Genomic DNA, 27,513 nt, shown 5'->3' on the forward strand with positions numbered 1-27,513 from the left:
ACAGCTAATCCTGCAGAGACTTAATGGACCAGGGGGGGAGGATGCAGAAGGGGGGGCACCCTCTCAGCAGTATAGGGGACAGGGGTGGAGAACTCTGCGAGAAGAGACTGAGGGCAACATTTGGGATATAAAGTATTTTTTAAATAAAAAAAATAAACCCTTGATGCTAAGTCAAAAAAAAAAAAAAAGAGCTCTTCTTTAACACATTTCATACATATGATTTAAAAGTAAATCATAGTTATTTTCTCACATTCAACTCACAAATCACTTTACTCAAGATTTTTTTCCCTTGAAATATTATTTTTGGCCAGGTATCTAACAGGTGTTCAAAAGCCAATATGCAAACTCCACACCCATAAATAACTGTTCTGCTTATGTTCTGAAAATTTTAACTGCCCAAAAAGGAACATTCGAACATCTATTATTTTATTAATTCTAAAACAGGGTCATCACTTCATAATCCTCTTTTTTTAAAAAACATATCCTTTTCCAACTCTGAAAATTCTGATTTGTGTAGATATAGTCTTCAAGACATTGAGAAAAGAGATACTAGGTATATTTTCAGTCCAGAGCTTACCCTAAGTGCAAAAAATAATTAACAATAGTAGCATATTACTAGGTGTTATTTGACAACGTAGCCCATGTAGAAAAAAAATAAGGGCCAAAAGATAATTAACTTTTAATTTATGCTAAAGAAGTAACAATATACACAATGATATAGTCATTTGAGAAAACTATTGTTTATTTAGAAAAATGGTTACACTGGTAGAATTCAGTAGATAAAAAATTCTCTTAAAAATGTCACGTGAAACTTTTCCAGATGTAAGTTTAGCAATACAAAGCTCCGGTAGCTGTAAAATTAAAACACAATTAATTTTTTATTCCCTTCTACCCCCAAGATTTCATAATTACAAGGAAAAAAATGGCAAGGGACAAGTGAGCGCTGGTATATTTTTCTTTGTAGAACATGTTTTAATGTTGTACACATACTATATAAAACGATTCTTAGGCGTTGCATAAGACAGTGCTCCACTTTATTTTTAGTGACTAATATTAAAAACAGGCCAAATAAATTAAAACTGAGTTCTAAGATGAGGTAAATTCAAAATCATTCATTAACTGTTTATTTTCAGTTTCAACATTAAAAAGGAAGCATTTCAAATGGGGGAAGGGACTTGAAACTCAGGCAGTATTTAATCAAAAGTGAAATTCTGTACACATGTAACCTTATTTGCTTATTGGGAAGTATATGCAGCACATTGTGCTAAAATATGGAATAATTAACACTTTCAGCCATTACTGAAAATAAACATGTAGAAATTAAGCAACAAGTTAAAGTACAATAACATACAACACAACAGTTTTAGGTTTTCTGCATGGAGCAATAAAGCAGGTAACTGAAAATGGGCCCGCTTCATTCACAATTCTCAGAAATCTACTCAGGAAAATACAATTCTGGTCACAGCTGTATGATTTCATTTCATTTTCCACCTAAAAGAAAGAAAACTGGTTACACAGATAGACAAGTGGCTGAGGGGAGTGAGGAGGAAAGCCAAAGCAAGGCAAGAAGAGGCCAGAGAGAGAAGGCCAGGGAGTGATCAAGGGGAAAAAAGGGGGAAGGAAAAACCATTTTAGGAAACAAACGACATTATTATTCTACTAATAACAAAGACCTGGAGGAAGTTCCCAGAAAATGAGGAAATATTTATGTGTCTCTGTCTATTCTTAGAAATCATTAAGACACTATGAATTTTACAAAACATTGAAACATTTTTCTGTGTGTGAGAGGGTGGAAGGATTCTGGGGTAGAGAAAAAGATTAAAGAGTAACAGGTACATTCTATAGGCGCAAGGAATAATGTATCAAAAATAAACAGAACATTTAACAAAGGAAAAGAACCTATCTTACATGATCAATCAAAAGAAATAGAGAGAAAATGACATCGATTTTTTTCACAAGGACACAATTTTAATAGTGAATTATATTAAGATGCAATGTTTGCTAACTTATAAAAATTGCTTTAAAAATATATTGACTCAATTATACTCATTTCCTTTCCTTTATGTAGACATTTTTCAAATACTGCATAATGAAATAAATTCAAAATGTGATCATTACAGCATGTGGCAAATAATTCATCTGCCTAACATTGTTCTCAAATTTTAAATTAATGCTTAATGCATTAAACTTTATTAATGAATATACTACATTCACACAGTTCCAAAAATCATAGCTAGAAGGGGCCTTAGAAAATAATTACACTTGCATGAAATGCTGACAAATAATTTACATATCATTTCTACACAGCATTCTGTGCATACCGCGTATAATCTTGACATCAATTATAATTTTGGATACATTGATGTTGACCTTCTAATTTTATTACTTAGAAAGTACAATTGTTTCTGTCCCTCAATGAATAAATGGGTAAACAAAATATGATACACATTCATTCTATGGAATATTTAACCTTTAAGAAGGAATGGATTATTGACACATGCTACACCATGGATAACTCTTGATAACATGATGGTAGTTGAAAGAACCCTGGCTCCCAGGACATGATATTGCACAATTCCATTTATATGAAATGTCCCAAAACAGGCAAAATCATAGGCAGAAAATGTGTCAGTAGCTTCCAGTGGCTGAAGAAAGAAGAGGGATAAAAATGACTGCTAACCTGTATGTTCTGAGATTAGACTGCTGTGGTGACTGCACCACACAGTCAATGTACTAAAGACCACTGAATTGTCCACTTTAAAATGTTGACTGCATTTCAGGGTTTTAAACTGAAAATGGATAATGCTCCAATAAAGAACTTCATGGTATTCACATGACCATGTTGGTGAGAATAAGAAATGGGTCACGATTATGTTTCTGTAATATTCCAATAAAGAAAAAGAACATCATGGTATCTATATGACAATAATCAAAATAAGAAATGAGGTCTCAATTATGATCATGCCACACTATGAGAACTCCTTAAGGAAAAAGAAAACTTTTGATGACATATTTAAGGGTATATATTAAATGATAAAAATGTTTTTGCCATTAAAACACAAAGATCTTTCCCATGAATTGGAATTACAATTTTATAAGAAGCCAAAACCCTCCAAGCAACATAATCAGCCCAATGTTTTCACACATAGAGAATTCACACACAAAGGCAGCCTATCTACATCATTAAGGAATTGGTTCCAGGAGGCAATTTCCTCTCCTTTCTGAGAAAGAAAGATGAACTAAAAGTCAGTTTGTGAATTTTCCTTTAGATGCTACTTCTGGATGGCATATCCCACATAAAAATTGTATGCTCGGGGACCTTGCTCCAAGAAATTGCCTGCAGGTGAAAATAATGTTCTGAAAAATCAGTGACTTTGGAATGTCTTGTCAAAAGGATGGTGTTGTGTCTGCATCTTCTGACTTAAAGCAGATTCCCATCAAATGGACAGCACCAGAAGCTCTTAATTCTGGGAGATGTCATTCTGAGAGTGACTCATGGAGCTTTGGCATCCTCCTCAGGGAGACGTTCAGCTTAGGGGTCTGTCCACACCCTGGAATGACAAATCAGCAAGTCCAAGAGCAAGTGGAAAGAAGATACTCAATGTTAGTCACGCCAGCTCAACAGTGTCCACAGAGTCTTATTCAATAACACTGAGGTTTGGGGGTTACAAGTGGAAATCCATTCTGAAGCTCAATGAACTTCGAGAAGAGGTAGTTACTACCAAACATACTTATAACCCTAGAAATTTGTGAGTATGAGTCAGGAGGGTCACAATGGGTTTGATGCCAGTCTGTGCTATATAGAATTCTAGGACAGCCTGAGCTCCAAAGTGAGTCCCTGTGTCTAAAATCCCAGAACACTAAGAAGGCATAGTGACAAAACAGCACTGAACTCACAGTTTGGATTTTGTTCTCCACACATTTACAATATTATTGTCATTAACAATGAACTTAAATAAACTTGAATCATACATAAGCAAGATTAGCTTATAAAGCTAAGGTGTCACAGAACCCTATCTTTTCCCAGTTAGGATTTTGTTGATAGTGTTCAGTTCAGTCTGCTGTCAGTCACACAACATATACTCTTTTGAAGCTATCAACTGTATTCTTGATGCCACACAGAACACAGTCAAGCAAGTGTCCTATTCTGCTGAGAGAAGATTACATGTATAAAAATCATTTTATATTATATTAGTAACTATCAAGTTCTCAATTCTTTTTATCAGATTCAATAGTTCAGATGTCTCTTAAAATAACCTTTTTGAGAATATTAAAAAAAAATAAGAGAAACTTTAAAATACAAACCTGCCCCAAGAGTAACTCAATGGGTAAGTGTCATTTGACGATTTTGTGACTCACCCCTTCAATGTTTACCCCTCTCCCTCTCCAAAGCTGAAGCACATAGAAGGGTGAAGTTGACATTTAGAATATCAAAGGAACATTCACAAGGAAGAAGTTATAAGGAGAAAAACATAGGGACAGGCATCATAATCTAGCATTCCATTCCATCAACAGGTACCCTTACAAACTTTTACAGCAAACACAATCCCTGGGATGTTCTGTGTCAGTGAAATGTAACACAAAGTTAAAGTTGAGAATCTTTTAAGCTGAAACTTAACTGCATACAGGGTTGCCTGTCAGAATGAAAAATGTACAAGGAGGATAGTCACACACATGGGCAAGTGTAGGAGAAGAACCGTTTATAAGCCCCTATCCCAATAAGACCTTGAAAACGCAAAACAAAATAGTACCTTAATGACTATTTGTCTGCCTGAAGAGGAAAAGTAAGGAAGTGCAGAACTCTTTCTAGCTTCAGCTACTTAGTGCCTATGAGTATTGGTTTACATAACCTACAACTAGTACTTTTAAAGAATAGAAATGGTAATGAAGAGAAAATAGTTGTGTCTATCACTTCAGTCTCTGATCAAGAGCTTTATATATATTAAATGATTGCTATATGTAAACCAAATTTAAAAACAATAAATATCCTCAAGGTTATAAAACAATGGTTAGTCGGTATGGTTTCCCTTCCATCAAACAGTATAAGTAAAACCGAGCTTGTTTGATAGCAGGAAAAAAAAATTTTTTCTTCTAGCATCGTTCTCACCAACATTTTCATTGATTAAATCATTTCACATTGCAGTTACTTCTTCTGTATACAGATTTCCATGTACAGTTAACATACTGCCTAAACATCACAGATAATAAAAATAACTGCTTATTTGATTAGAAGAATGGGTAAGAGATCATTTGTTCAACAAAAATCACAAGGGAAGCATTTAGATATGTCTCATGCTCATACAAATGTGGGAACCAGTAACTAGGACAAGCTCACATATGAGCAATGACTAGCTCCTGAAAATGCATTCATCAAATATTCTATTTCCTAATAGGAGTTACTACCATATTCAGACAAGCCTTGGAATGCCAATGCATCCCTGAAGTTAGGAATCTGTGAGAGCTTAGGAAGCCAGTTTCCCAAGTACAAAACAGGAGGGGGAAAAGGCTAGACTAGGAATTATACAATCAATGTCTACAGGGGATAAGCTATAATGGAAACAAAATTGACCATGTATAGAATACTGGAATAAACAGCCTATTTCTTCCTCCCCTAACCACCTTGTCTGAAAAATCCTTGTTCTATGGGGAAAGCACATAGGTCAAAGTTTGATTGCTACCATGTAAAAATCAAAACACAATGTCAAATGTTTCAAGTCATGAAATGAAATTGAAATTCTGAGTAGTCGATTCTTTCGAATTGCTAAAGGATATTAAAATATAGTGTTTTTGTAGAATGGTACATGCGTATAATTCCAGCACAACTGAGGCTGAACTGGTTGGTATGTGTGTATGTGTGTATGGGGAGGGTGGCACTGATTTGTTATCAACCTACGCTACACAGTGAGTTATGGGCCAGCTTGGAATACAGAGTAAGAGCCTACTTAAACCCAACCAACAAATAAATAAAACAAGGCTTTCTAAATGTAAACCCTGGATAGACTAAGTAAGGCCTTACCTAACAAGGCATTTTATTTTCAAAAACTAGTTACTTTTCTTATCTTTTAAAGAATAAAAGAATTAGGTTGCATATATGAGACTAGAAGTCAAAAAGAAATTGGGACTTGTGGGAATGGCAGGCTAGAAATACAATGAACTAAAAGTATGGACAGAATAGGGTATGAGTTATGGCCCATATATACCAGGTAATAAAGACATAAGTCACAAAATGGTTGTTAGCTAACAATTTAATTAGCATGAGTTTTTGTTTGTTTGCTTTTCCCCCCTTTGGTGTTGGGGATTAAACTTAGGGCCTTGTACAAACCAGACAATCTACCACTGAGCTACATCCTAAGCTTCAGGCAAGGATTTTTAAAGATTAAATTATAAGAAAATGTTAAGGCAAAAGCAGCTAGTGATGTTCAAGGAGAGGTAGAATCTGGACAAAGATTTTACAGGTAAAAACAAAATGCAAGAGTTTGGGAACTAACAAATAGGAGAAAGGATAAGAGACTCTAAAAAGAAAGTAATCTAAATCACATTTATGTATGGTATTCTCTTGATTCTAATGTACCCATTTTAATATGTCTGTACTCAAGGTGACAGGTACAACAAATCAATGTAATTTCTCTGCTGACTCCCTAAACTAACTTAAAATTAGAGAGCACATAAAATTATGGCAATGTAATATGTTAGTAGCTCTTCTTTCTGCAGATTAGGAAACAAGTTAACAGGGGATCAAGAGAGGCAGATTTTGATACACCCTGGAGACAGACAACGGTACCATAGGAAATAAGGTTTTTGATGAAAAGAAAGAAAATTGGAAAAGCTTCCCCAACCACGGATTAAGCACAAATACAGAGGCAACCAGAAAATAACCAGAAGAAGAAAATCAATCATAGACTCCCAAGAGTAAGAGTCTGTCCCAGAAGGAAATACGTGGGACACACACAACTGTCACCAAGCTACATATACCTGTAAAAATTCATCTAGTTCTAGATTTCCTACAAGACCAGCAGTCAAACAGCTAGTCCTTTCCAATCATACTGCCCCTCACCTTTTGTTCCCAATGGATACTCCATGGCCAATGTAAATATAACTCATAAAAATCTGTATCAGAACCTTCATGTGTAAGAAAGCAAGCTTGGGTTCTGAGCGAAAATAGACGCATAAGATCACAATGAAAGCTGTCAGTGACCAAAGTTGATCTGTTCCACATGAAAATTTGATAGGAAGGATTTATGTTTCTTTTAACAGCATGTTAAATAAAAACAAACTAAAAGGCTAAGATTAGAATAAAAACAATATATAGTATGCATAGTATTCAGGAATATTATATATATTATATATAATACAGATCATATAATATATAAATATATATTATGGTTCCCCAGAGTAGATAGTCAGAAGGATGCCTAGAAGACTGAATAATACTATTTCTTTTACAATTTTCCTAATTAAGAAATAAAAAAAGGCTATTAGCCAGGTGAGGTGGTCCATACCTTTAATCCTATCACTGTAAATTATAAATACTACCCCCACTTGTTGGGCAACAGGTGCTTTAAAAATATAATTAATTTTCCAGAAACGATGGGACTAGGTGGCAAAGAGAAAGCCAGGTGTTCTTAAATACATATTGATGGCTTTTTAAGTGTAACTAATCAGCAAGATTAAAGTGAAAAGAGCTTTAAAATAACTTCAAATTTTATATCTATACACAAAAAGTCTGTTTGTTATAGTCAGGTAAAAATTCGAGTAGCTGTATCCTGCAAAATAGATGTAGTTCTTTTACCCTTTCCAGACCTCCTTTAGGTGTATCTCTAAATGCAAAGGAGGGGAGAAAATACTCACCTTGGTTGAAATTGTTCATTATCTGTGCTTGTCAGAGGACTTATGAGTAGATGACAAATTAAGGGAAAACAACTTTGGGGCAGGAAGATCGTGTCCTATCGTTTGGTATGACCCCTTCAGTTTCTAGGCCTAGTTGGCTCTGATCAACCTAGTAAGTGCAAGTACTGAGAGCTCTGCTCACGTGTCCCATCATTCTGCACTTCTCATCACCATCCTTCCCGGACCAAGGGATTCTGTTTCTCTTTTTTGTCTTGGTAACAATACGAAGGGATAGCAACTACTAAAGTACAAGGAGTCTACACAACTTTTGTCATAAAACATCTCTATCACTACAGAATCTTTTTTTTAAATCATGAAAATCAATCTGTTTTCAGATTATACACTGAAAGTTAACTACAGACATCATTTTAAAACTAATAAGCCCCTGCGTATTTAGATTACATAGAAGAAAGGTTTCATTCTAAACATGAATAGTACCAAATCCTTCTACTATAGTGAGTGAAATATAAAGATGAAAAGGATATTGTTTCTTCTCTTCCTTTCCTCCTGAACTATCCCGTTTTTCTTTCTTTTCTATCTTTTCTTTATCATGCCTGGATTCCTATGAGGAATGATGAAATTAGTTTGGAAAGGAAAAATCAAATACATTTTAAAAAAACAGCTTGAAATTCCCTTTTATCATCTACCAGCCATAGTTTTTCTTCAAAAAAATTGAACTCACTCCTCCAAAAGTAAAAACCTTCATAAACCATAGGGAAGTGTGACAGCTTATAAAACAGGAAATGATATTTGCAAAAAAGTATAGCAGTCACATATCCAGAATATCTAAAGAAATCTTAAAAGTGAATGTCATAAAAGACCCATTTTGAAAATGATGTGAAGAGATTTCTCCAAAGAACATATACAAAGGCATGGAAAGACAGACATTTGGTACAATTAGTCACTGAGGAAATACAAATCAAAACCACAATGAGTTACAACGCACATCCACTAGGATAGCTGTGAATAACCTAAATTAAAAGGAGCCAGTGTTGACAAGGATGTACAGAAATTGCACCCTAATGTGCTGCTAGTGGAAATGCAAACTATATAGCCACTGTTTGGCAGCAATTCAAAAAGGCTATACAAAATTATCTAATAACCTAAAAATTCTATTCCTAGGTATATACAAGAAAATTGAAGGTAGTCAAATGAATTATCTTCATATCAGTACACAAAATGTAATAACATTATTTATAATAGCCAAAAATCAGAAACAATCTAAATATCCAACAATTGGCTAGTTGTGGTGGCTTACCCCTGTAATCTTAGCACTAGGGAAGCTGGGGCAGGAAGACAGACTGCAAGTTTGAGGGTAGGTTGAAGCACTGAGGAAGTCCAAGCCAGCTTGGGCTACTAAGGGAGGCTCTGTCTCAAAACAACAAAAATTCACCAACTAACAAATGATTAAATAAATGTGATATCTTCATATAATAGAGTATTATTTGGTCATAAGATATTAAGTAATGGCAGATACTACAATATGGAAGAACAATCTCAAAATCATTCTAAGAAGTCAGACACAAAAGACTGTATTATTTTATAATTCTACTTAATATGAAACATTAAAAATAGGTAAAGCCACAGAGACAGAAAGATTATTAGTGGTTGCCAAGGACTGGGGAAGGCAAAGTGAGGAGTAAATGTATCATGAGCCCATGCTTCCCCTTTGGGACAACTACAATGTTTTAGAAGCAGACAAATACCAAATTACAATATTGCAAATATACATACCACTTAATTCAGTGGTTGTCAACCTTTCCTTCCTACTGCTGTGACCTTTTAATATAGTTCTTCATGTTGTGGTGATCCCAACCATAAAATGATTTGTTATTTTATAATTGTAATTTTGCTAGTATCATGAATAGTAATATAAATATTTTTAGATGGGCTGGAGAGATGGTTCAGTGGTTAAGAGAACTGACTGCCCTTCCAAAAGTCCTGAGTTCAATTCCCAGCAACCACATGGTGACTCACAAACATCTGCAATGTGATCTGATGCCCTCTTCTGGTGTGTCTGAAGACAAGACTACGGTGTACACATATACATAAAATAAATAAATAAGGGTTTGCAAAAGGGTCTCTGCAACCCACAGGTTAAGCACCATTGATTTAACTGTATCATTCTGTTATCCTATGTGAACTTATCTCAACTGAAAAATATTAAAAGAAATAGCCTATCTTTGGAAGCATACAGAATTAAATTATTCACCATTTACTTTCTAAAATTGCTTTTTAAAACTTATAAATATACTACACATTTTTAACATTCATAATAATGCTTTGTTAACAGTTTACAACTTAGTAGTGGCTTGTCAATTATTTTATGGAGCATGCTTGAGATTTGAAAATCAATCATAAGTATATAACAGAATGCACTTTATACATATATAAATATACTTCAAGAATAAGAAAAACTAAATACAAAGAACTGTGGATAGAGGAAAAAGTTAACACAAAGAAGTAAAGTGGTGAGCCAAGTGGTGGTAGGAGTGGTGATTAGGAGTGGTGCACGCCTTTAATCCCTGCACTTGAGAGCCACAGCTAGAAGGATCTCTAAATTCAAGGCCAGACTGGTCTAGAGAGCAAATTCCAGGACAGCCAAGGCTACACTGAGAAACACCCCCACCCCTTAAAAAAAGAACTGAAGTGCTAAGAGTAAAAAGGAGAGAAAAAGAACCTCAGAAGTGTACTAATTCTAACTTCACAGTAATTTAGGACACACCTAGTTCAAATTTTCTAACCAGAGAACCTGCTCCCTCTCAATCCTCCTGTTCCCATTCCAAAATTAACAAATGACTATCTGGCAAGACTATACATACATACATACACACTGAAGCACTAAAGTTATAGGGGTAAGTATTTTCCTCACAAGGCCATACCACTAGATGAGGAGCTACATGCAATTAATGGCTGCTTTGAAAGAGAGCCAGCCTTCTCTAAGGACAAGACCTCTGAATGGTTCTCCAATCCCAAATCGTCAGTCCTAACACATACACATGGACAGCACTAAATGGACTCAGCAGGTGATACTTCCAGACACATAGATAGGTGTGATAATAATAATCATAAAGAGGTCATGAAGTTTAGAGGAAGTTAGGGGAAGACACAGGAAAACAGAATCAAGAGTTTGGGGTGGAAATGATGTAAATACAGTACTCATATATGATAGTCTCAAAGAATAATAAAATACATGTTTTCTGAAAAGTATACAGTTCCTATGCATTCCTAATTTACCTTTTTGCCACCAGATGAGATTTTATCCATCTTCTCAGATTTAAACGAATCACTACTGCTTTTTTCTTTGCCTGAAGATTTTGACTTATTTTTCTCTTTGTCTTTCTCATTTGGATATTGAGACTCACATGGACTCTCACTTTTGTGTTTTGAAACCCCCACTAAAATTACAAAAGAGAATAATGAAAGGCTTTTCCAGTTCACTCTGATGGCTGCTTTCAAGGTATTAGTAAGTCTACCTACTTGTTCCATTCTCCTCTTTCCGCCTCTTTGTTATGTCCGGTGGCACTTCACGGTCATTGTTTGAATGATCCTAGAACCAAGAATTGTGAACTACATTGATCAAGGGTTATAGTTTTTATTTTGTTTTGAAGTATTACTTTTATACAAGAAAGACATCACTAACTAGTACTGGAGGATATTTACAGTACCACATATTTGGTAAAATGGAATGATTACTAAGCTGAAGGTTTACTGTAGAAGGCATGAACATACTTTAGGATGAAAATACTAGCTAAAACTTGAAACAGACTGCTGTAGAATAAAGCAGTATTTTCTAAAAGCAGAAAAACACATTACTATACACAAAATAAAGCTTTTCCAAGCTAATTTTTAAAAATTACAAACCCTTTTCCGCTCTTTCCTGTCCTTTTCATCTTTTTTCTCTCTTTCTCTGGATCTTTCCCTTGACTTGTCCAAATCTTTCTTGTCCATTTCTCTCTCCTTACTCTTGGACAGTGGTGGAGGATTATGGTTAATGTAGAGCTGTTAAAATTAAGGCAATATTACTAAAGATTATTAGTTTTCCAGTATTGACAGCCTTCGGTGTTTCTTTTCTTTCTTTCTTTCTTTTTTTTTAACTAAACGAAAGATAACAGGTAATTATATATAAGGTCAAAACTAGTTATCTATTTGTTTTATGAGAGCTAAAATAAAAGAATGCAACACATATACAAAGCCTTTAATCCTACACCTTAGAAGGATTCCCATTTTAATTCAGTTCATTATTGCCTCAAGTAGCATTTCCAGTAAATTTACAAACTAGCATTCTCCTTGTCACTCCAGTATATAAGAGTTCATATGTAAAAAACAGTGACTATACTTTCTCTGCTGAAAAGACAAAAACAAATCCCTATGCAGTCAAGATATTTGTTTTACCATCTACTAATAAGCAGTCAATGACAATGGTCAAAAAAGTTATAAGTAAAATCTAGCCATTATTTTGCTACTACATCCATTTTGCAGAGGTATAAACCAGGCAGTGATTATCTCAAAGACTTTTGGAAATATAAAGACAGATGCATATTCTCTACTTCTGAAAGTACCATAGTTCTATCAAATAATCACAACTGTGAATTCTATCTCACTGGTTCTAAACAGCCCAGGACACCATCAGTTCAGCTTATGGTGACTAGACTCAGAAGATGGAAAAGTGACAGAACAAATATTCTCTGTAAAAATGTCTATTAGTGATAAAACAGCCAAACATTAAGGTTATTCTAATTCCAACTGAGAAAAAAATCCTACTTCTGAAAGTTGGAAATATAGAAATCCATTATAAAAGAAAATGTTTAGGAAGTAGTCAGAAAATAATCAGATGCCTAACTTTATTGCATTTAGAACTGTGGTACAAATCTGTTTCATTTGATACATTAAAGGAATAATGGATAGAATTCATTATGTAGCTACCTAATTTTATATATACCCTAGGAAGAAACAAAACAGTGAATGCAAGGTAAAATAATTTTATAGTAAGGAATCCTATGATAATCTAAGAAATGCAAGAAAAAGAACCATCAATTTGAAGTTTAAACACTTATTTTTAAACACCAAACATTTTCAATTCAGTTGCCTAGGAAATGTTATCAAAGCAACAGAGTGGATTGTTTTAAAAAAAAAAAAACAAACTATGTTTAAAAGCTAAAGAATGACTGAAACACTCAAAGTGTTTATTGATAACAAAGATTAATAGAATAATCCATACTCTTAAAGTACTATTTAAAAGATACTTTCACTGGGTGTGCCTTAAATGACACTCAAAATTTTTCTAATTGTGAAATTTATTACATCTTTTCTCACATATTCAATATTATTTATGGACTAGATAAGATAAATTGAATAATAGATTTAATACTCAACAATTTCCTTAAAGTACTGCTTCACTTTTCCTACTACTAGAGTACTGCCACACACACCAAAACAAAAGACATTTTCCATGCCTATGTGAATTCTGTACTGTAAGGAATTAAGAAACTTCTCTAGGATTTCTGGCATTAATACTGAAATATTTCATTATTGACATTCAATGTCAAATAGTTAACTGATACACAATCCAGTTCTAGGTTTAGAAATAAAGCAATTAATTTCCTCCTCCCTGTCTTTCTAATAATTGTGACAGCACCCTTTACTATATTGCCTACTGAGGAGAATTCATACTTCTTCGTTTAGGCATTCTAAGCATGCTACATAATCGTCATAATTATAACCTAGCATACAGCAACCTAAGGTTCTGTGGCCATCAGTAGTGCCAAACTTTCATCCTTTTTACCATACTGGAATAATTAATTACTTTTATCTTAAATTCTTGGGTTTTTAAAAAAAATAATAGCTTGAGAGCCATCAGCACCCTAAATTATTTCTCAGCTCTATGATTCACTTTCCATTAGACTCCTATTATTATTGTTATTTATATACCACTTCTGTAACAGGGTTTGCTTAGTAATCTCAACCTATTTATTTCTGTCCATAACCATTTCTAGTACATCTCCATCTAGATGCCTTTTCCATTTTTATATACATCTACAATGTTTAACACACTCTTTGCCAGATAAGGTTAATGATATGACAGGACAATCTATATGTAACACTGTAGGATTTTTGTTACTGGCTTGATTTTATTTCTTTAGCTTGAGACCATGAAGATCTAACAAAGAAATCTAGCCAATTTTCCACATCAAGCCTTGGTTGGCGTAGAAACATGTTTTTAGCACTCTCTTCATCATATGTAGCTGCTTGTACTGCTAAACCAAAACACAACTGATCAGAAGTAGAACTATATGAGGCAGAAATGGGAGTGGAAAGTGAACTAACAAAATACATGAATCCTATATTAGGTTAGTCATTTTTCATCTCATTAAAAATTAAATCTATGCATTACTTTACTATGAATTGGAAAGTAAAATATACCCAAGAATTATTAAGAAAGAAAATTTGGGGAGCAAAGCATAACTTTAAAATAAAAACAAACTAAAATCAAGGAAACAATTTTACATGTACAAGTAACAAGGTAACATGAAAGACAGACAAATATCTTTACAATAAAACCTCTAGGAAGTAAAAGCTATCCCAGAAACAGGCTATATAACTTGCTCAAAGTCCAGAAAACTTTAACACAAGTCATTCAAATGCTAATAGATTTTCTATATACTTAAAATTATAAAACAAGCTACTACAAAAAATACTACTTTGGAGAGCTTATGAAAGGCTTATGACTTCATTAAAAATATTTCTTGAGTGGCTAAACCTTTAAGATCTCAAGCCAAGCTAAGGATCTAAAACATGAAATGAATCTTATAATCTTTAATAGAGCGTGTGTGTGTGTGGAGAGAGAGAGAGAGAGAGAATTTTTTCACACTTTCTGGTTCCATGTGTAATAATCATTGAATTTCAAGTGCCCACAAGAATCTTCTTATACAAAAATGTTGGAAATTTTACTTGAATCACCACGTTTAAAAAGTAATATAAACACACTAAAGGAGCTAAGAAACCTTTTGCAGCTATTATTAAATTGGATGTTAAGAACCAAGAAACCTTAATTTTAGCTCACATTTTCAGTAATGACAAATTGTATACCACTGGGAATAATGCCACTGGGAATAGTTCAATCTCTCATTTGTCAAAAAGACACTACCATCTGCCCTATTTAATTCATAGTACTGTTATAAGCATGAGGTGAGACAAATACATATCATCTAGACATGGAAAACTGACAAAACAATCCTCATAACAAATGCAAGAAATAGTAATCTTCATCACTAACAAGAAAATCTAGTTAACCTTAACATCAGGTTTCAAACCACCTTGACATACACCTTAATAAATAAATACTAACAAATCAAAAATATTACAAGCCCATAGATATAAAACAACGCACACAAGCCACTGGTTAAGACTGTCAAATGCAATCCCAAACTGGCTGCAAAGACCTACTATACTACAGTACAATGTTATGATAGCCAATAAAAAGGTTTTACTTTAAAATAAACTACTCACAGTTTAGCATAGTAAAAAAAAAATGTACAATTTTTTAAAGTATATAAAATTTCAGGTAATAGTTTATCTTAAAAACAATGCCATATTTTTAAGACAGGCACTTTGGTTATCTTAACCACTAATGTTTGCCCAGAATCCACAGACATTTCAAAATTCCATATAATCTATAAGCAAAGAATCATACTTAGCATATAAATAGAAAACATCTAGTAGAAAAACCAGCTGGACAGTGGTGGTGCACGCCTGTAATCCCAGCACTTGGGAGGCAGAGGCAGGCGGATTTCTGAGTTTGAGGCCAACCTGGTCTACAGAGTGAGTTCCAGGACAGCCAGGGCTACACAGAGAAACCCTGTCTACACAGAGAAAACCTGTCTGGAAAAAGCCAAATCCAATCCAAAAAACCAAAACAAACAAACAAACAAACAAAAAAACAAAGAAAAACCAAAGTAAAGAGGGTACAGATTTCATAATGGGACAAAATGACATGATCAATGAACTCCATAATAAAATACACAAACTGCACACTGTTTTTAAGAATCAGAATACCCTGGAGAGTAGTGTAAAAGAAAAGAATTAATACTGACATATAAACATAGCCAAAAGTTGAATACTTCCTTCCAGGAGAATGATTATTTTATATTTACTCTATCATTTAGTATTATGCCACAGCTACTAAAAGGATACTTCAGCAGAGAGAGATATAAAGAAATTTATGGACTGAGATGGATTCAATTTTTAAAAGTTCTATGAATGCAGCAAATTACTTTTTTGTTCTTCTGAGTTATCTATAAACAAATCAATAAAACTGGCAAGTTTGCTCTGTGAAACTATGAAAGTCTACCGACCACCCATCTCAAATAAACCAGCAACTCTTCCTTCCCCAAATCTAAATCATAAAAGAAAAATACATAGCACAGCAAGAAAGAATATATAAAAATACTGGTACATCAACATACAACAATGTGTCTATGTGGTCCACTGTCATCTGGGTTTTTTTGTGTGTGGTCAGAATCTTTAAAGATGATTCTCTATAAACTGATAAATTTCTCTCAATCCTAGCACACAAAGTTTACTATGATGATGGCCCTTACTAAATAAAGGATCTTAGCAATTTCTGGTTTACTTAGGCATGATTTTAAAAGACTCAAACCTTTGATGAAGATTCCTTGAGATCGATGAGACTGTCCTGTAGAAAATGAATGGAGATGACAGGTGAGCTGGCATAGTTCTCAGAACCCAGAGGAACTTTGGGAAGTATGTCTGTAACCTGGAAACAAACCAGCTATTTCTTGTGAGGATAAATTCCAGGAAATCATTATCAATATGAATATCAGCAATCAAAACAAAAATCAAAGCCATATAATGAAATTTTAATGTAAAAATTGTAAACATTAAATATAAAAAATTTAAAATTTTGTTCTGATTGAAAATTGAAATTAAATGTAGATGCCACATGTTTCATGTTAAGCTACAAGTAATTAAGAGGCTATAAAAAGGCAAAACATTTTTCTCTACCAAAAGTTGAAAACAGTAGAGGTCACCACGAGAAAAAATAACTAATATTTTTATAGTTATCCTCTAATTAAAAGAGTTCAAATTTTATCTATTTACAACTCCAATAAATATAAACATTTTATTCTGTCTAGAAAATTCAGTGGCATTAGAAGAAAAAATATTTTATATAACAGTTTTCAATATTTTGTTGCAAAGTACCATGATTATTCAATCTCATGCCTCTCACAAGGAAAAAAATTAAAAAAAAAAAAAGAAACCAATTACAGTATTCCACCACAGTGCTCTGGATGAAGAATTAATTAACTTACAGTTCTTAAAAGTTCAACGTACTGCAAATTCAAAGATTCCATGAAATTAGATGACTTTAGAATTAAAATTAAATATGGAGCAAGGAATGGCTACCCTGAGTCTTCAAGAAGGCTACACCCACGATTTTGTGCTGCAGTTGAATGCCTGGGGTTTCTCTTTGCTGGGTGGTAGGACTGGATGCCACATCTGCTCTTATCGTAACGCAAGGTTCAACTTGTTGGGAACCCAATGGGTATAAACAAACCTCCAAGGGAAGATACAACAGAAGCTGCATGCTCACTGAATAAACACAACTACAGGAGAACTGATCACCAAGGAGACTTTAAAATGGAACTCCTTTCAAGACTCCTTCTTAGAAGGCACATCGGTATGATGCTCATCAAGAAGCTTGATAAATTCAGAGGTATCTTGTTTATCCTGTATCATTCAGGAAGTCTTCAGTGCTATATAATCTTCAACATTTATGCCGAAAAATAGCTTCATTCTGCTGAAAAGATTCATTTGCTTGTAGCTACCATTGCACTCCAAAAAGGACTGCTTAAAGCAGTGAGGCACTTCTGGGTAAAATTTCTCTTGCACTTTGTAACACAATAAAATTAGTGCTAGGAGTCCTTGAAGTTCTAACATTTTTTATAAGAAAAATACTCAATAGGAAAAATCAGTCCACCAATACAGAAAAATTTCATTTTCTAATGCAATATAAAACCTCCAGTGGCTCCAGTGAATACTTGGCACAAGACTTGAAGGAAGTCAGGACATTGGTATTCCAAACAGGTGAGCCTAATACGGATGCTGCCTTCCTCAGGCTATACTAACCTTTACTGTGGAGGAATGTGATGGAGAAGGATGAGTATCAAGTTTGCGGCGTTTTTGTTCTGTTTGGACAAAAAGAAATAGTCAGAATAGGGTATATGTCCAGTCATTCCAAACACTTCAAAAAATGAACAACTTTAAAGTCCAAGTATTTGTTGCACTAACAAAATCACTACCATAACAAGACAAGGAGATAACCAACAAGATAATTAGATCCAAAAAGTAAATATAAAAAGGTACACTTGCCCCTGTCAGGCTCCGAGATATCTGATCGGGGAACAGGTGACTTCAAGGACCCTGAAACTGGTGTTTTTTCTCCTCCTTTAACATTTTCCTTTGATTTCATTTCCTTTGATACATCTCTTTCTCTGGATGGCTCCTTCTCTCTTTCCCTTTCTTGAGTCGATTTTGAGTCTACGATGGGGATGGTAGTCTTGAATTTTTCATCTTTAGCTTTTTCTTCCTTCTTGAACTTCTCTTTCTCTTTCTCAGATTTAGGTGTTCTTTCCTTTGTCTCTCTTGCTTTGTCATCTTTATTTGGCCGTTCTTCCTTCGGTTTTTCTTTACTATCTTTACCAAGTACCCTGGCCTCTGGAGTTGTAGCTGGAGTCTTCTCTTTTTTCTCTTTTTCTTTCTCTTTTACTTTTTCTTTGTCATTTTCTTTAACAGCTTTGTTGCTTAAGAATAAAAAAAAATATTTAAAAAAAGTCATCATCAAATATATCCCATATTTAAAACCATAAGTGAGCCAGGAGTATTGGTGCATGCCTTTAGTCTCAGAACTTGGGAAGTAGAGGCAGGTGGACCTCTGTGAGTTTGAGAACAGCCTGGTCTACAGGGTAAGCTGCAGGACAGCCAGGGCTACACAGAGAAATCATGTGTTGACATGGAAGCAAGCAAACAAATACACAAATAAGCAAATAAAAAAATCAGAAAGGGCTTCCATTGACTTAAAAAAATGCCATGAAACTAAGAAGAACCCTCAGAAAGATAAATAAGGGTTTTAGGGAAAGTCAATTGTTTTGTTGTTTCTAAGAAATATATATCACTGCTAGAGATGCCTACAGAGTGAGCCTCAAAAGATAGAGGTCAATCTACCAAGTGAGTATAAGCCAAAGTAAAGCTGTCATAGCTCTTCTGGTAGCTAACAAAGTAGAATTCAATTTTTTGTTAACAGTTAAATAATGTAGCTATATATGAATGCTTCAAGAATATGCAACAATCGGGCTAGAAAATTGGCTCAGTGGTTTAGAGCACTGACGGTTCTTCCACAGATCCTGAGTTCAATTCCCATTAACCACATGGTAGCTAACAACCATCTGTAATAGAATCTGATGTCCTTTTCTGTTGTGTCTGAAGACAGCTATAGTGTACTCATATACATAAAGTAAAATGAATCTTAAAAAAGAATATGTAACAATCAAAGCTCATATGCACTGAATGTTAGATCTGTGAATTTCATAAAAGGAAACATTAATGTACATAAATAAGTCACACAGTTCTTGATAAAGTAACAGTGGATCATTCTGACATTCCAATGTCAACTTTAGATAGCATTCAGACTAAAAATCAACAAAGTAAGTACAAAGTTAAACTACACCAAAGAGCAAATGGACGTTACAGATAATCTGGAGAATATTTTACCAATCAGAAACTGAATGCACATCCTTCCCAGCAGCCCATAGGATGCTCTCTAAAAGATACCTTATTCTGACCACAAGTATGTCTTAAGAAATGCAAAACTGATATAATTTTTTTCTATCTCATTAAATCATAGTGGACTATAATAGAAAACAATAGCAAGAGAAACTATACAAGTACTTGGAGACTGAAAACTGCACTCATGACTGACCAGTGGGTAGTTGAAATCAAGGAGAACTTTTTAAAATTCCAAGAATAAAATGAAAATTAAAGCACAACGTACTAGACTACTTCAAATACAACTAAGGCAATTTTAGCTATAAAAGCTTAAATAAGCCGGGCGGTGGTGATGCACACCTGTAATCCCAACACTCTGGGAGGCAGAGGCAGAGGCAGAGGCAGGTAGATTTCTGAGTTCGAGACCAGAGTGGTCTACAGAGTGAGTTCCAGGACAGCCAGGGCTATACAGAGAAACCCTGTCTTGAAAAAACAAAATCCAAAAGCTTAAATTAAAAAAAAAAAATCAAAGTCTGAAATAGTCTAAGCATGTCTTCAAAAACAAGAACAAAGCAAACCACAAAGCAGCTGATAACAAGAAATAATTGAGGTCAAGGAAGAAATCACTGAAACAGAGACTAAAAGAATAATATAGAAAATCAACCAATCAGAGCCACAGTTCTTTTTAAAAAAAACTTTAAAAAATTTAGTAAAGGTCTAGCCAAACTAATCAAAACAGAAGATTCAAGTTAATAAACATTAGAGATGAAAAGGGTAAGTTTATTAATTCCAATGATATCCAGTATCAAGGAAAAACTAAAAATCTATAACAAATGGGTAAAAATTTTCTACACACACAAATTAATTCAATGAAATACAAGCAATTTAAATAGATTCATAACAAGCAATGAGACAGAAGAGAAGGCCAGAACAATTCAGATTAGTAAAGCCTACCAAATCTTTATAAAAGTGCCAATGCCAAAGATTCTCAAAGTGTTCCATAAAATAGAAAGTAAAGAAACACTACTGTGGTGGTTTGAATATGCTCGGCCCAGGGAATGGAACTATTCAGAGATGTGCCCTTGTTGGAGTAGGTGTAGCCAAGTTGAAAAAAGTGTGTCACTGTGGGCATGGGCTTTAAGACCTTCATCATAGCTACCTGAAAGCGAGTACAAGCAGTCTTCAAATGAAAATGTAGAACTCTCAGCTCCTCCTGTACCATGCCTGCCTGGATGCTGCCCTGCTACCCCCTTGATGATAATGGACTGAACCTCTCAACCTGTAAGCCAGCGCCAATTAAATGTTGGCCTTTATAAGACTTGCCTTGGTCATGGTGTCTGTTCATAGCAGTAAAAACCTAAGACACTCTGAAGCTAATAGAAAAGAAACTGGGGAAGACCCTTGAGGACATCGGTACAGGGGGAAAGTTCCTGAACAGAACACCAATAGCATATACTCTAAGATCAAGAATTGACAAATGGGACCTCATAAAATTACAAAGTTTCTGTAAGTCAAAGGACACCATCAAAAGGACAAATCAGCAATCAACATATTGGGAAAAGATCTTCACCAACCCTACATCAGATAGAGGGCTAATATCCAATATATACAAAGAACTCAAGAAGTTAGACCCCAGAAAACCAAATAACCCTATTTAAAAATGGGGTACAGAAAGAGCCTGAGGGTAGCTCTAAGGTAGAGTGCATGTTTGGCATGCGTGAGGCCTTGGGTTCAAACTCAAGTGCCAACAAACGCAAGACAAAAATGGGGTACAGACAGTGACAGGCAGAGGATCAATGGAACAGGATTGAAGATCCAGAAATGAACCCACACACCTATGGCCATTTGATCCTCGACAAAGAGGCTGAAAACATCCAATGGAAAAAAAGATAGCCTTTTCAACAAATGGTGCTGGTTCAACTGGAGGTCAGCATGCAGAAGAATGCGAATTGATCCATCCTTGTCTCCTTGTACTAAGCTCAACTCCAAATGGATCAAGGACCTCCACATAAAGCCAGACACTCTGAAGCTAATAGAAAAGAAACTGGGGAAGACCCTTGAGGACATCGGTACAGGGAGAAAATTTCTGAACACAACACCAATAGCGTATGCTCTAAGAGCAAGAATTGACAAATGGGACCTCATAAAATTACAAAGTTTCTGTAAGGCAAAGGACACCATCAAGAGGACAAATTGGCAACCAACAAATTGGGAAAAGATCTTCACCAATCCTACATCAGATAGAGGGCTAATATCCAATATATATAAAGAACTCAAGAAGTTAGACTCCAGAAAACCAAACAACCCTATTAAAAAATGGGGTACAGAGTTAAACAAAGAATTCTCACCTGAAGAACTTCGGATGGCGGAGAAGCATCTTAAAAAATGCTCAACTTCATTAGTCATTAGGGAAATGCAAATCAAAACAACCCTGAGATTTCACCTTACACCAGTCAGAATGGCTAAGATTAAAAATTCAGGAGACAGCAGATGTTGGAGAGGGTGTAGAGAAAGAGGAACACTCCTCCACTGCTGGTGGGGTTGCAAATTGGTATAACCACTCTGGAAATCAGTCTGGCGGTTCCTCCGAAAACTGGGCACCTCACTTGAGAAGATCCTGCTATACCACTCCTGGGCATATACCCAGAGGATTCCCCACCATGTAATAAGGATACATGCTCTACTATGTTCATAGCAGCCCTATTTATAATAGCCAGATGCTGGAAAGAACCCAGGTATCCCTCAACAGAACAGTGGATGCAAAAAATCTGGTGTATCTATACAATGGAGTACTATTTAGCCATTAGAAACAACGAATTCATGAAATTCTTAGGCAAATGGATGGAGCTAGAGAACATCATACTAAGTGAGGTAACCCTGACTCAAAACATGAATCATGGTATGTACTCACTAATAAGTGGATATTAACCTAGAAAACTGGAATACCCAAAACATAATCCACACAACAAATGAGGTACAAGAAGAAACGAAGAGTGGCCCCTTGTTCTGGAAAGACTCAGTGAAGCAGTATAGGGCAAAACCAGAACGGGGAAGTGGGAAGGGGTGGGTGGGAGGACAGGGGGAGAGAAGGGTGTTTGGGACTTTCGGGGAGTGGGGACTAGAAAAGGGGAAATCATTTGAAATGTAAATAAAAAATATATCGAATAAAAAAAACGTTGTTTAGGGGAAAAATGGGGTACAGAGCTAAACAAAGAATTTTCACCTGAAGAATTTTGGATGGCTGAGAAGCATCTTAAAAAATACTCTACTTCATTAGTCATTAGGGAAATGCAAATCAAAACAACCCTGAGATCTCACCTTACACCAGTCAGAATGGCTAAGATTAAAAATTCAGGAGACAGCAGGTGTTGGCAAGGATGTGGAGAAAGAGGAGCACTCCTCCACTGCTAGTGGGATTGCAAGCTGGTACAACCACTCTGGAAATCAGTCTGGCGGTTCCTCAGAAAACTGGGCATGACACTTCCTGAGGATCCTGCTATACTACTCTTGGGCATATACCCAGAGGATTCCCCAGCATGTAATAAGGATACATGCTTCACTATGTTCATAGCAGCCCTATTTATAATAGCCAGAAGCTGGAAAGAACCCAGGTATCCCTCAACGGAAGAATAGATGCAAAAAATGTGGTATATCTACACAATGGAGTACTATTCAGCCATTAGAAACAATGAATTCATGAAATTCTTAGGCAAATGGATGGAGCTGGAGAACATCATACTAAGTGAGGTAACCCAGTCTCAAAAGATCAATCATGGTATGCACTCAATGATAAGTGGATATTAGCCTAGATAATTGGAATACCCAAAACATAATTCATACATCAAATGAGGTACAAGAAGAATGGAGATGTGGCCCCTGGTTCTGGAAAGACTCAGTGTAGCAGTATAGGACAAAACCAGAACAGGGAAGTGGGAAGGGGTGGATGGGAGAACAAGGGGAGGGAAGGGGGCTTATGTGACTTTTGGGGAGTGGGGGGACCTGAAAAGGGGAAATCATTTGAAATGTAAATAAAAAAATATATCGAATAAAAAAAAAAAGAAAACAGAAAAAAAAAAAACCTAAGATAGCTACCAAACTCATTATACAAAATCACTATTACCCTTACATCCAAATTGAATAAATATACAGTAAAACAACACAACTACGGACAATTCACCTAATAAGTTAAAAAACGCACACACATACATACATACATACACACACACACATACATACATACATACATACACACCCACATACACACATACATATACACACATACACATACATACATACATACATACATACATACATACACACACACACACACACACACACACACACACACACACACACACACACGCTTTTGGGCTGGAGAGATGGCTCAGCTGTTAAGAACACTGACTGCTCTTCCAGAGGTCCTGAGTTCAAATACCAGCAACCACATGGTGGCTCACAACCATCTGTAATGAGATCTGATGCTGCCTTCTAGTGTGTCTGAGGAGAGCAAAGATGTATTCATATACATAAAATGGATAAATAAATCTTTTAAAAAACCTTTCATGTTTCATTTCTTTATTTTTATACAATGTATGTTTTCCTTGCATGTATATATGTCTGCGTATGACATAAATGTCTGGTGCACACAGAGGCCAGAAGAAGATGTCAGATCCACTAGAACTAGAGTTACAAATGATTGTTAGCTGCCATGTGGCTTCTAGGAACTGAACCTGGATCCTGTGGAAAAGCAGCTAGTCTTCTTAACGTTGCTGAGCCATTTCTCTAGCTCAATATGCAAAAATTCTTAAAATCTTGCAAACAGAATTCAAGAACACATTAAAAACATGCACAATGACCAAACTCAATTCATTCCAGGGATGTAAGAATGATTCAAGAAATATAATACAGCAGATAGGCAGACTCAGGGTAAAAAAAATCACAAGATGATGCCAATAACTGCAGAGAAACACTTCAATAAAAACATCCTTCCATGAATAAAAAAGTCCTAAGGGAACTAGAAATATAGGGACCATACAACAAACCTTCAAAAACAGTTTTGGCAAAATCAGACTCAACTCAATTAATATAGTGCTCAAAATCTTAGCTAGAGCAATAAACAAGAAAATGAAGTGAAAGAGATAACAGGAAAAGAAAAATTTCAAACCATGTCTATTTAAAATGTAACATGATCCTATCCTTAAAAGACCCAGAAGACTATACCAGAAAAGTCTTTTATCTAATAAACACATTAAACAAATTATCAGGCTACAAAGTATCATGAAAATTAAAAGCTCTATTTACTAAGGATTAAATTGTTGAGGAAGAAATCATCCACAATTACCTTACAGAAAACAAAATACTTAGGAATTATTCTGAGGAAATGAAAGACTAATAAAAATAAATAAAAAGAGACCAACAGAAGAAGAGACTGTCCTATTCAGCTTACAATGCTTTAATTTTATCTTATTTTAGCATTATTAATTTTTTGATGCCTATTTGTTTTCTAATGAGTAAGAAAGGACGTAGATTTGGGTGAGTAGGGAGATGAAGAGGAATTAGAAGGAGTTGGGGTAGGGGAAATCAGAATCAAAATATATTATATGGAAAAATATATTTTTAATACAAAACAAGTTTTACATAGCAAAACTGACAGGATCATGAAAATAAAATTAAAAAAAAAATGAAATCCCATGCTTATGGATTAGAAGGATCAATATTGTGAAAATGGCTCTATTACCTAATGTGTTCTATATATTCAACACAATCCCTATAACAGTCAAAGGAAATTCTTCATTACAGAATTACACACACACACACACACACACACACACACACACACACACACACACACATATACATATACACAAACACACAGAGAGGCATGCTTGCATGCATACATACAGGCACACAAGCATGCACACACAGAGACACACACACAAGTACACATGCACACACCCAAAACTGAAAAATAAATACAAAAGACCTGGAATAGCCAAAGCACTCAACAAAAAAGGTAGTAATGCTGGAGGTATCTTAATATCCGATCTCAAATTATACTAGCGATCCATAGGGACAAAGACAGCATGCTAGTGGAACAGGAACAAACATGGATAAGTGGAGATCATTGGAACAGAATATAGAAGCAAGAAATAAATGTGCACAGCTACACTCACCTAATTTTCAACAGCAGTATCAAAACATAGATTGGAAAAAGGACAGTATGTACAACTATCATTGGGAAAACTAAATACTGCTATATAAATAATGAAACTAGATCTCTAGTACTCATTCTGCTCAAAATCAATTCAAAGATCAAACACCTTGATGTTAGAGTTCAAATTAAGCTTCTATACAGCTGAGGAAACAATCATCAGAGTAAATAGACAGCATGCAAACTGAGAGGAACGGCTTTGCAAATTATGTCTCAGACAGAAGAGTGATATTTAGAAATAAAAAATTGCAAATAATTCTCCAAAATTCACCTAATAAATAAGCAGGCTGGTAATTAAGTCATAAAATGAATATAAATGGCCAGTAAATCCTTTTAAAAGTGTTCAACATCTTAGCCATCTGAGAAATAGAAATTAAAACTGTTTTGAACCAGTCAGAATGGCTCTCCATTAAGAGAATAAGCAAGAAAAAAGTTGGTGAGAATGAGGGTAAAATGTTATACTTATAACTTGCTAATGGAAATGTTAGCTCATGCAATCACTATAGAAGTCAGTGTACATACAGGTTTCTCAAAAACTAAGAATAGAATATCTCAGCTGTTCCACTCCTGAGTGTACACCCAAAGGTCTCTAATTCAACATAACATGGAGATACTCACATTTTTGTTAATTGCTGCATTATTCACAATAAATGGGGCCAGCCTACTTATATATTAACAGATTTGTGGATAAAGAAAGTATGAGATGCATACAAAATGAAATTCAACCAAAGTGAAAACTGAAATGATGGCATTTGCTGGAAATGGATTCACCCAGAAATCTTTATGGAACTTGAAATTAGAAAGGCTCAAAAAGGCAAATATATCTCCTTTCATATGCAGAACCTATATGTAAGGATGTAAATACCATATATATTATGAAAATAGTAAAAGGGTCATGAAAGAACAGTTCTCATAAGAGAGGAACAAGAGGCAGAAGGAAAGATAATAGAATATACATGTCATTTAAAACAGAAGGAAGATTTTTTGGAAAGAAGACCGAGACTAGCAAGAGACAATGGGAGCAAGGGAGGTCACAGGGGTAAGGGCAAATTAGAATGAAGTATAATGAGACATATATATGGAAATGCCACAAGTATTCTATATGCTAACTTAAAAGAGAATTTTTTTTAAAGGAGAGAACTCTGGAGCTCGAAAGATGGCCATGTTTGTAAAGTGCTTGCCATGCAAGTATAAGAAAGTAAGCTCAACTTCTCAGAACCCACATAAAGACAAGCATAATAGACCTCATCTGTAGTCCCAGTGCTCCTATGGTACAAAGGAAGACAGAGAAAAGAGAACCTTTAAAAGCCTACAGGCGAGCTGGCCTACTACTATATGCAGCAAAGAGGATCTAATTTCAACAATGTACAAGGTGCGGAGTAACATCTGAGGTTAGACCTCTACACACATTGTGGCAAGCATGCACGACCACTTATATATACATAAATGTGCATACATACACGCCCATGGTATACACATGTGGATAAAGAAAGTATGAGATGCATACAAAATGAAATTCAACCAAAGTGAAAACCGAAATGATGGCATTTGCTGGAAATGGATTCACCCAGAAATCTTTATGGCACTTGAAATTAGAAAGGCTCAAAAAGGCAAATATATCTCCTTTCATA

The 27,513-nt window shown here is 35.0% G+C and overlaps 1 protein-coding gene across 4 annotated transcripts in view; it reads right to left on the reverse strand.

The window, feature by feature from the left end:
• Positions 1–718: 718 nt before the first annotated feature.
• Positions 719–27,513, reverse strand: part of Thoc2 (THO complex subunit 2) — a 113,076-nt gene continuing 86,281 nt past the window's right edge. Inside the window, exons 31-39 of one of the 4 annotated variants that reach the window (XM_052170179.1) lie at positions 18,280–18,710; positions 18,037–18,095; positions 16,547–16,582; positions 11,752–11,889; positions 11,368–11,437; positions 11,125–11,285; positions 8,373–8,449; positions 7,849–7,894; positions 719–3,551 (exon numbers count right to left, since the gene is read on the reverse strand). In XM_052170179.1, coding sequence (XP_052026139.1) covers positions 7,867–7,894; positions 8,373–8,449; positions 11,125–11,285; positions 11,368–11,437; positions 11,752–11,889; positions 16,547–16,582; positions 18,037–18,095; positions 18,280–18,710 — 1,000 coding nt within the window. In that variant the 3' untranslated portion in view covers positions 719–3,551; positions 7,849–7,866. Of the gene's footprint in view, positions 3,552–7,848; positions 7,895–8,372; positions 8,450–11,124; positions 11,286–11,367; positions 11,438–11,751; positions 11,890–16,546; positions 16,664–18,036; positions 18,096–18,279; positions 18,711–27,513 lie in introns of all 4 variants that reach the window. The other 3 variants (XM_052170177.1, XM_052170176.1, XM_052170180.1) reach the window with 3 other exon arrangements.

Source organism: Apodemus sylvaticus, chromosome X, assembly GCF_947179515.1.
Source record: "Apodemus sylvaticus chromosome X, mApoSyl1.1, whole genome shotgun sequence".
Lineage (NCBI taxonomy): Eukaryota > Metazoa > Chordata > Mammalia > Rodentia > Muridae > Apodemus > Apodemus sylvaticus.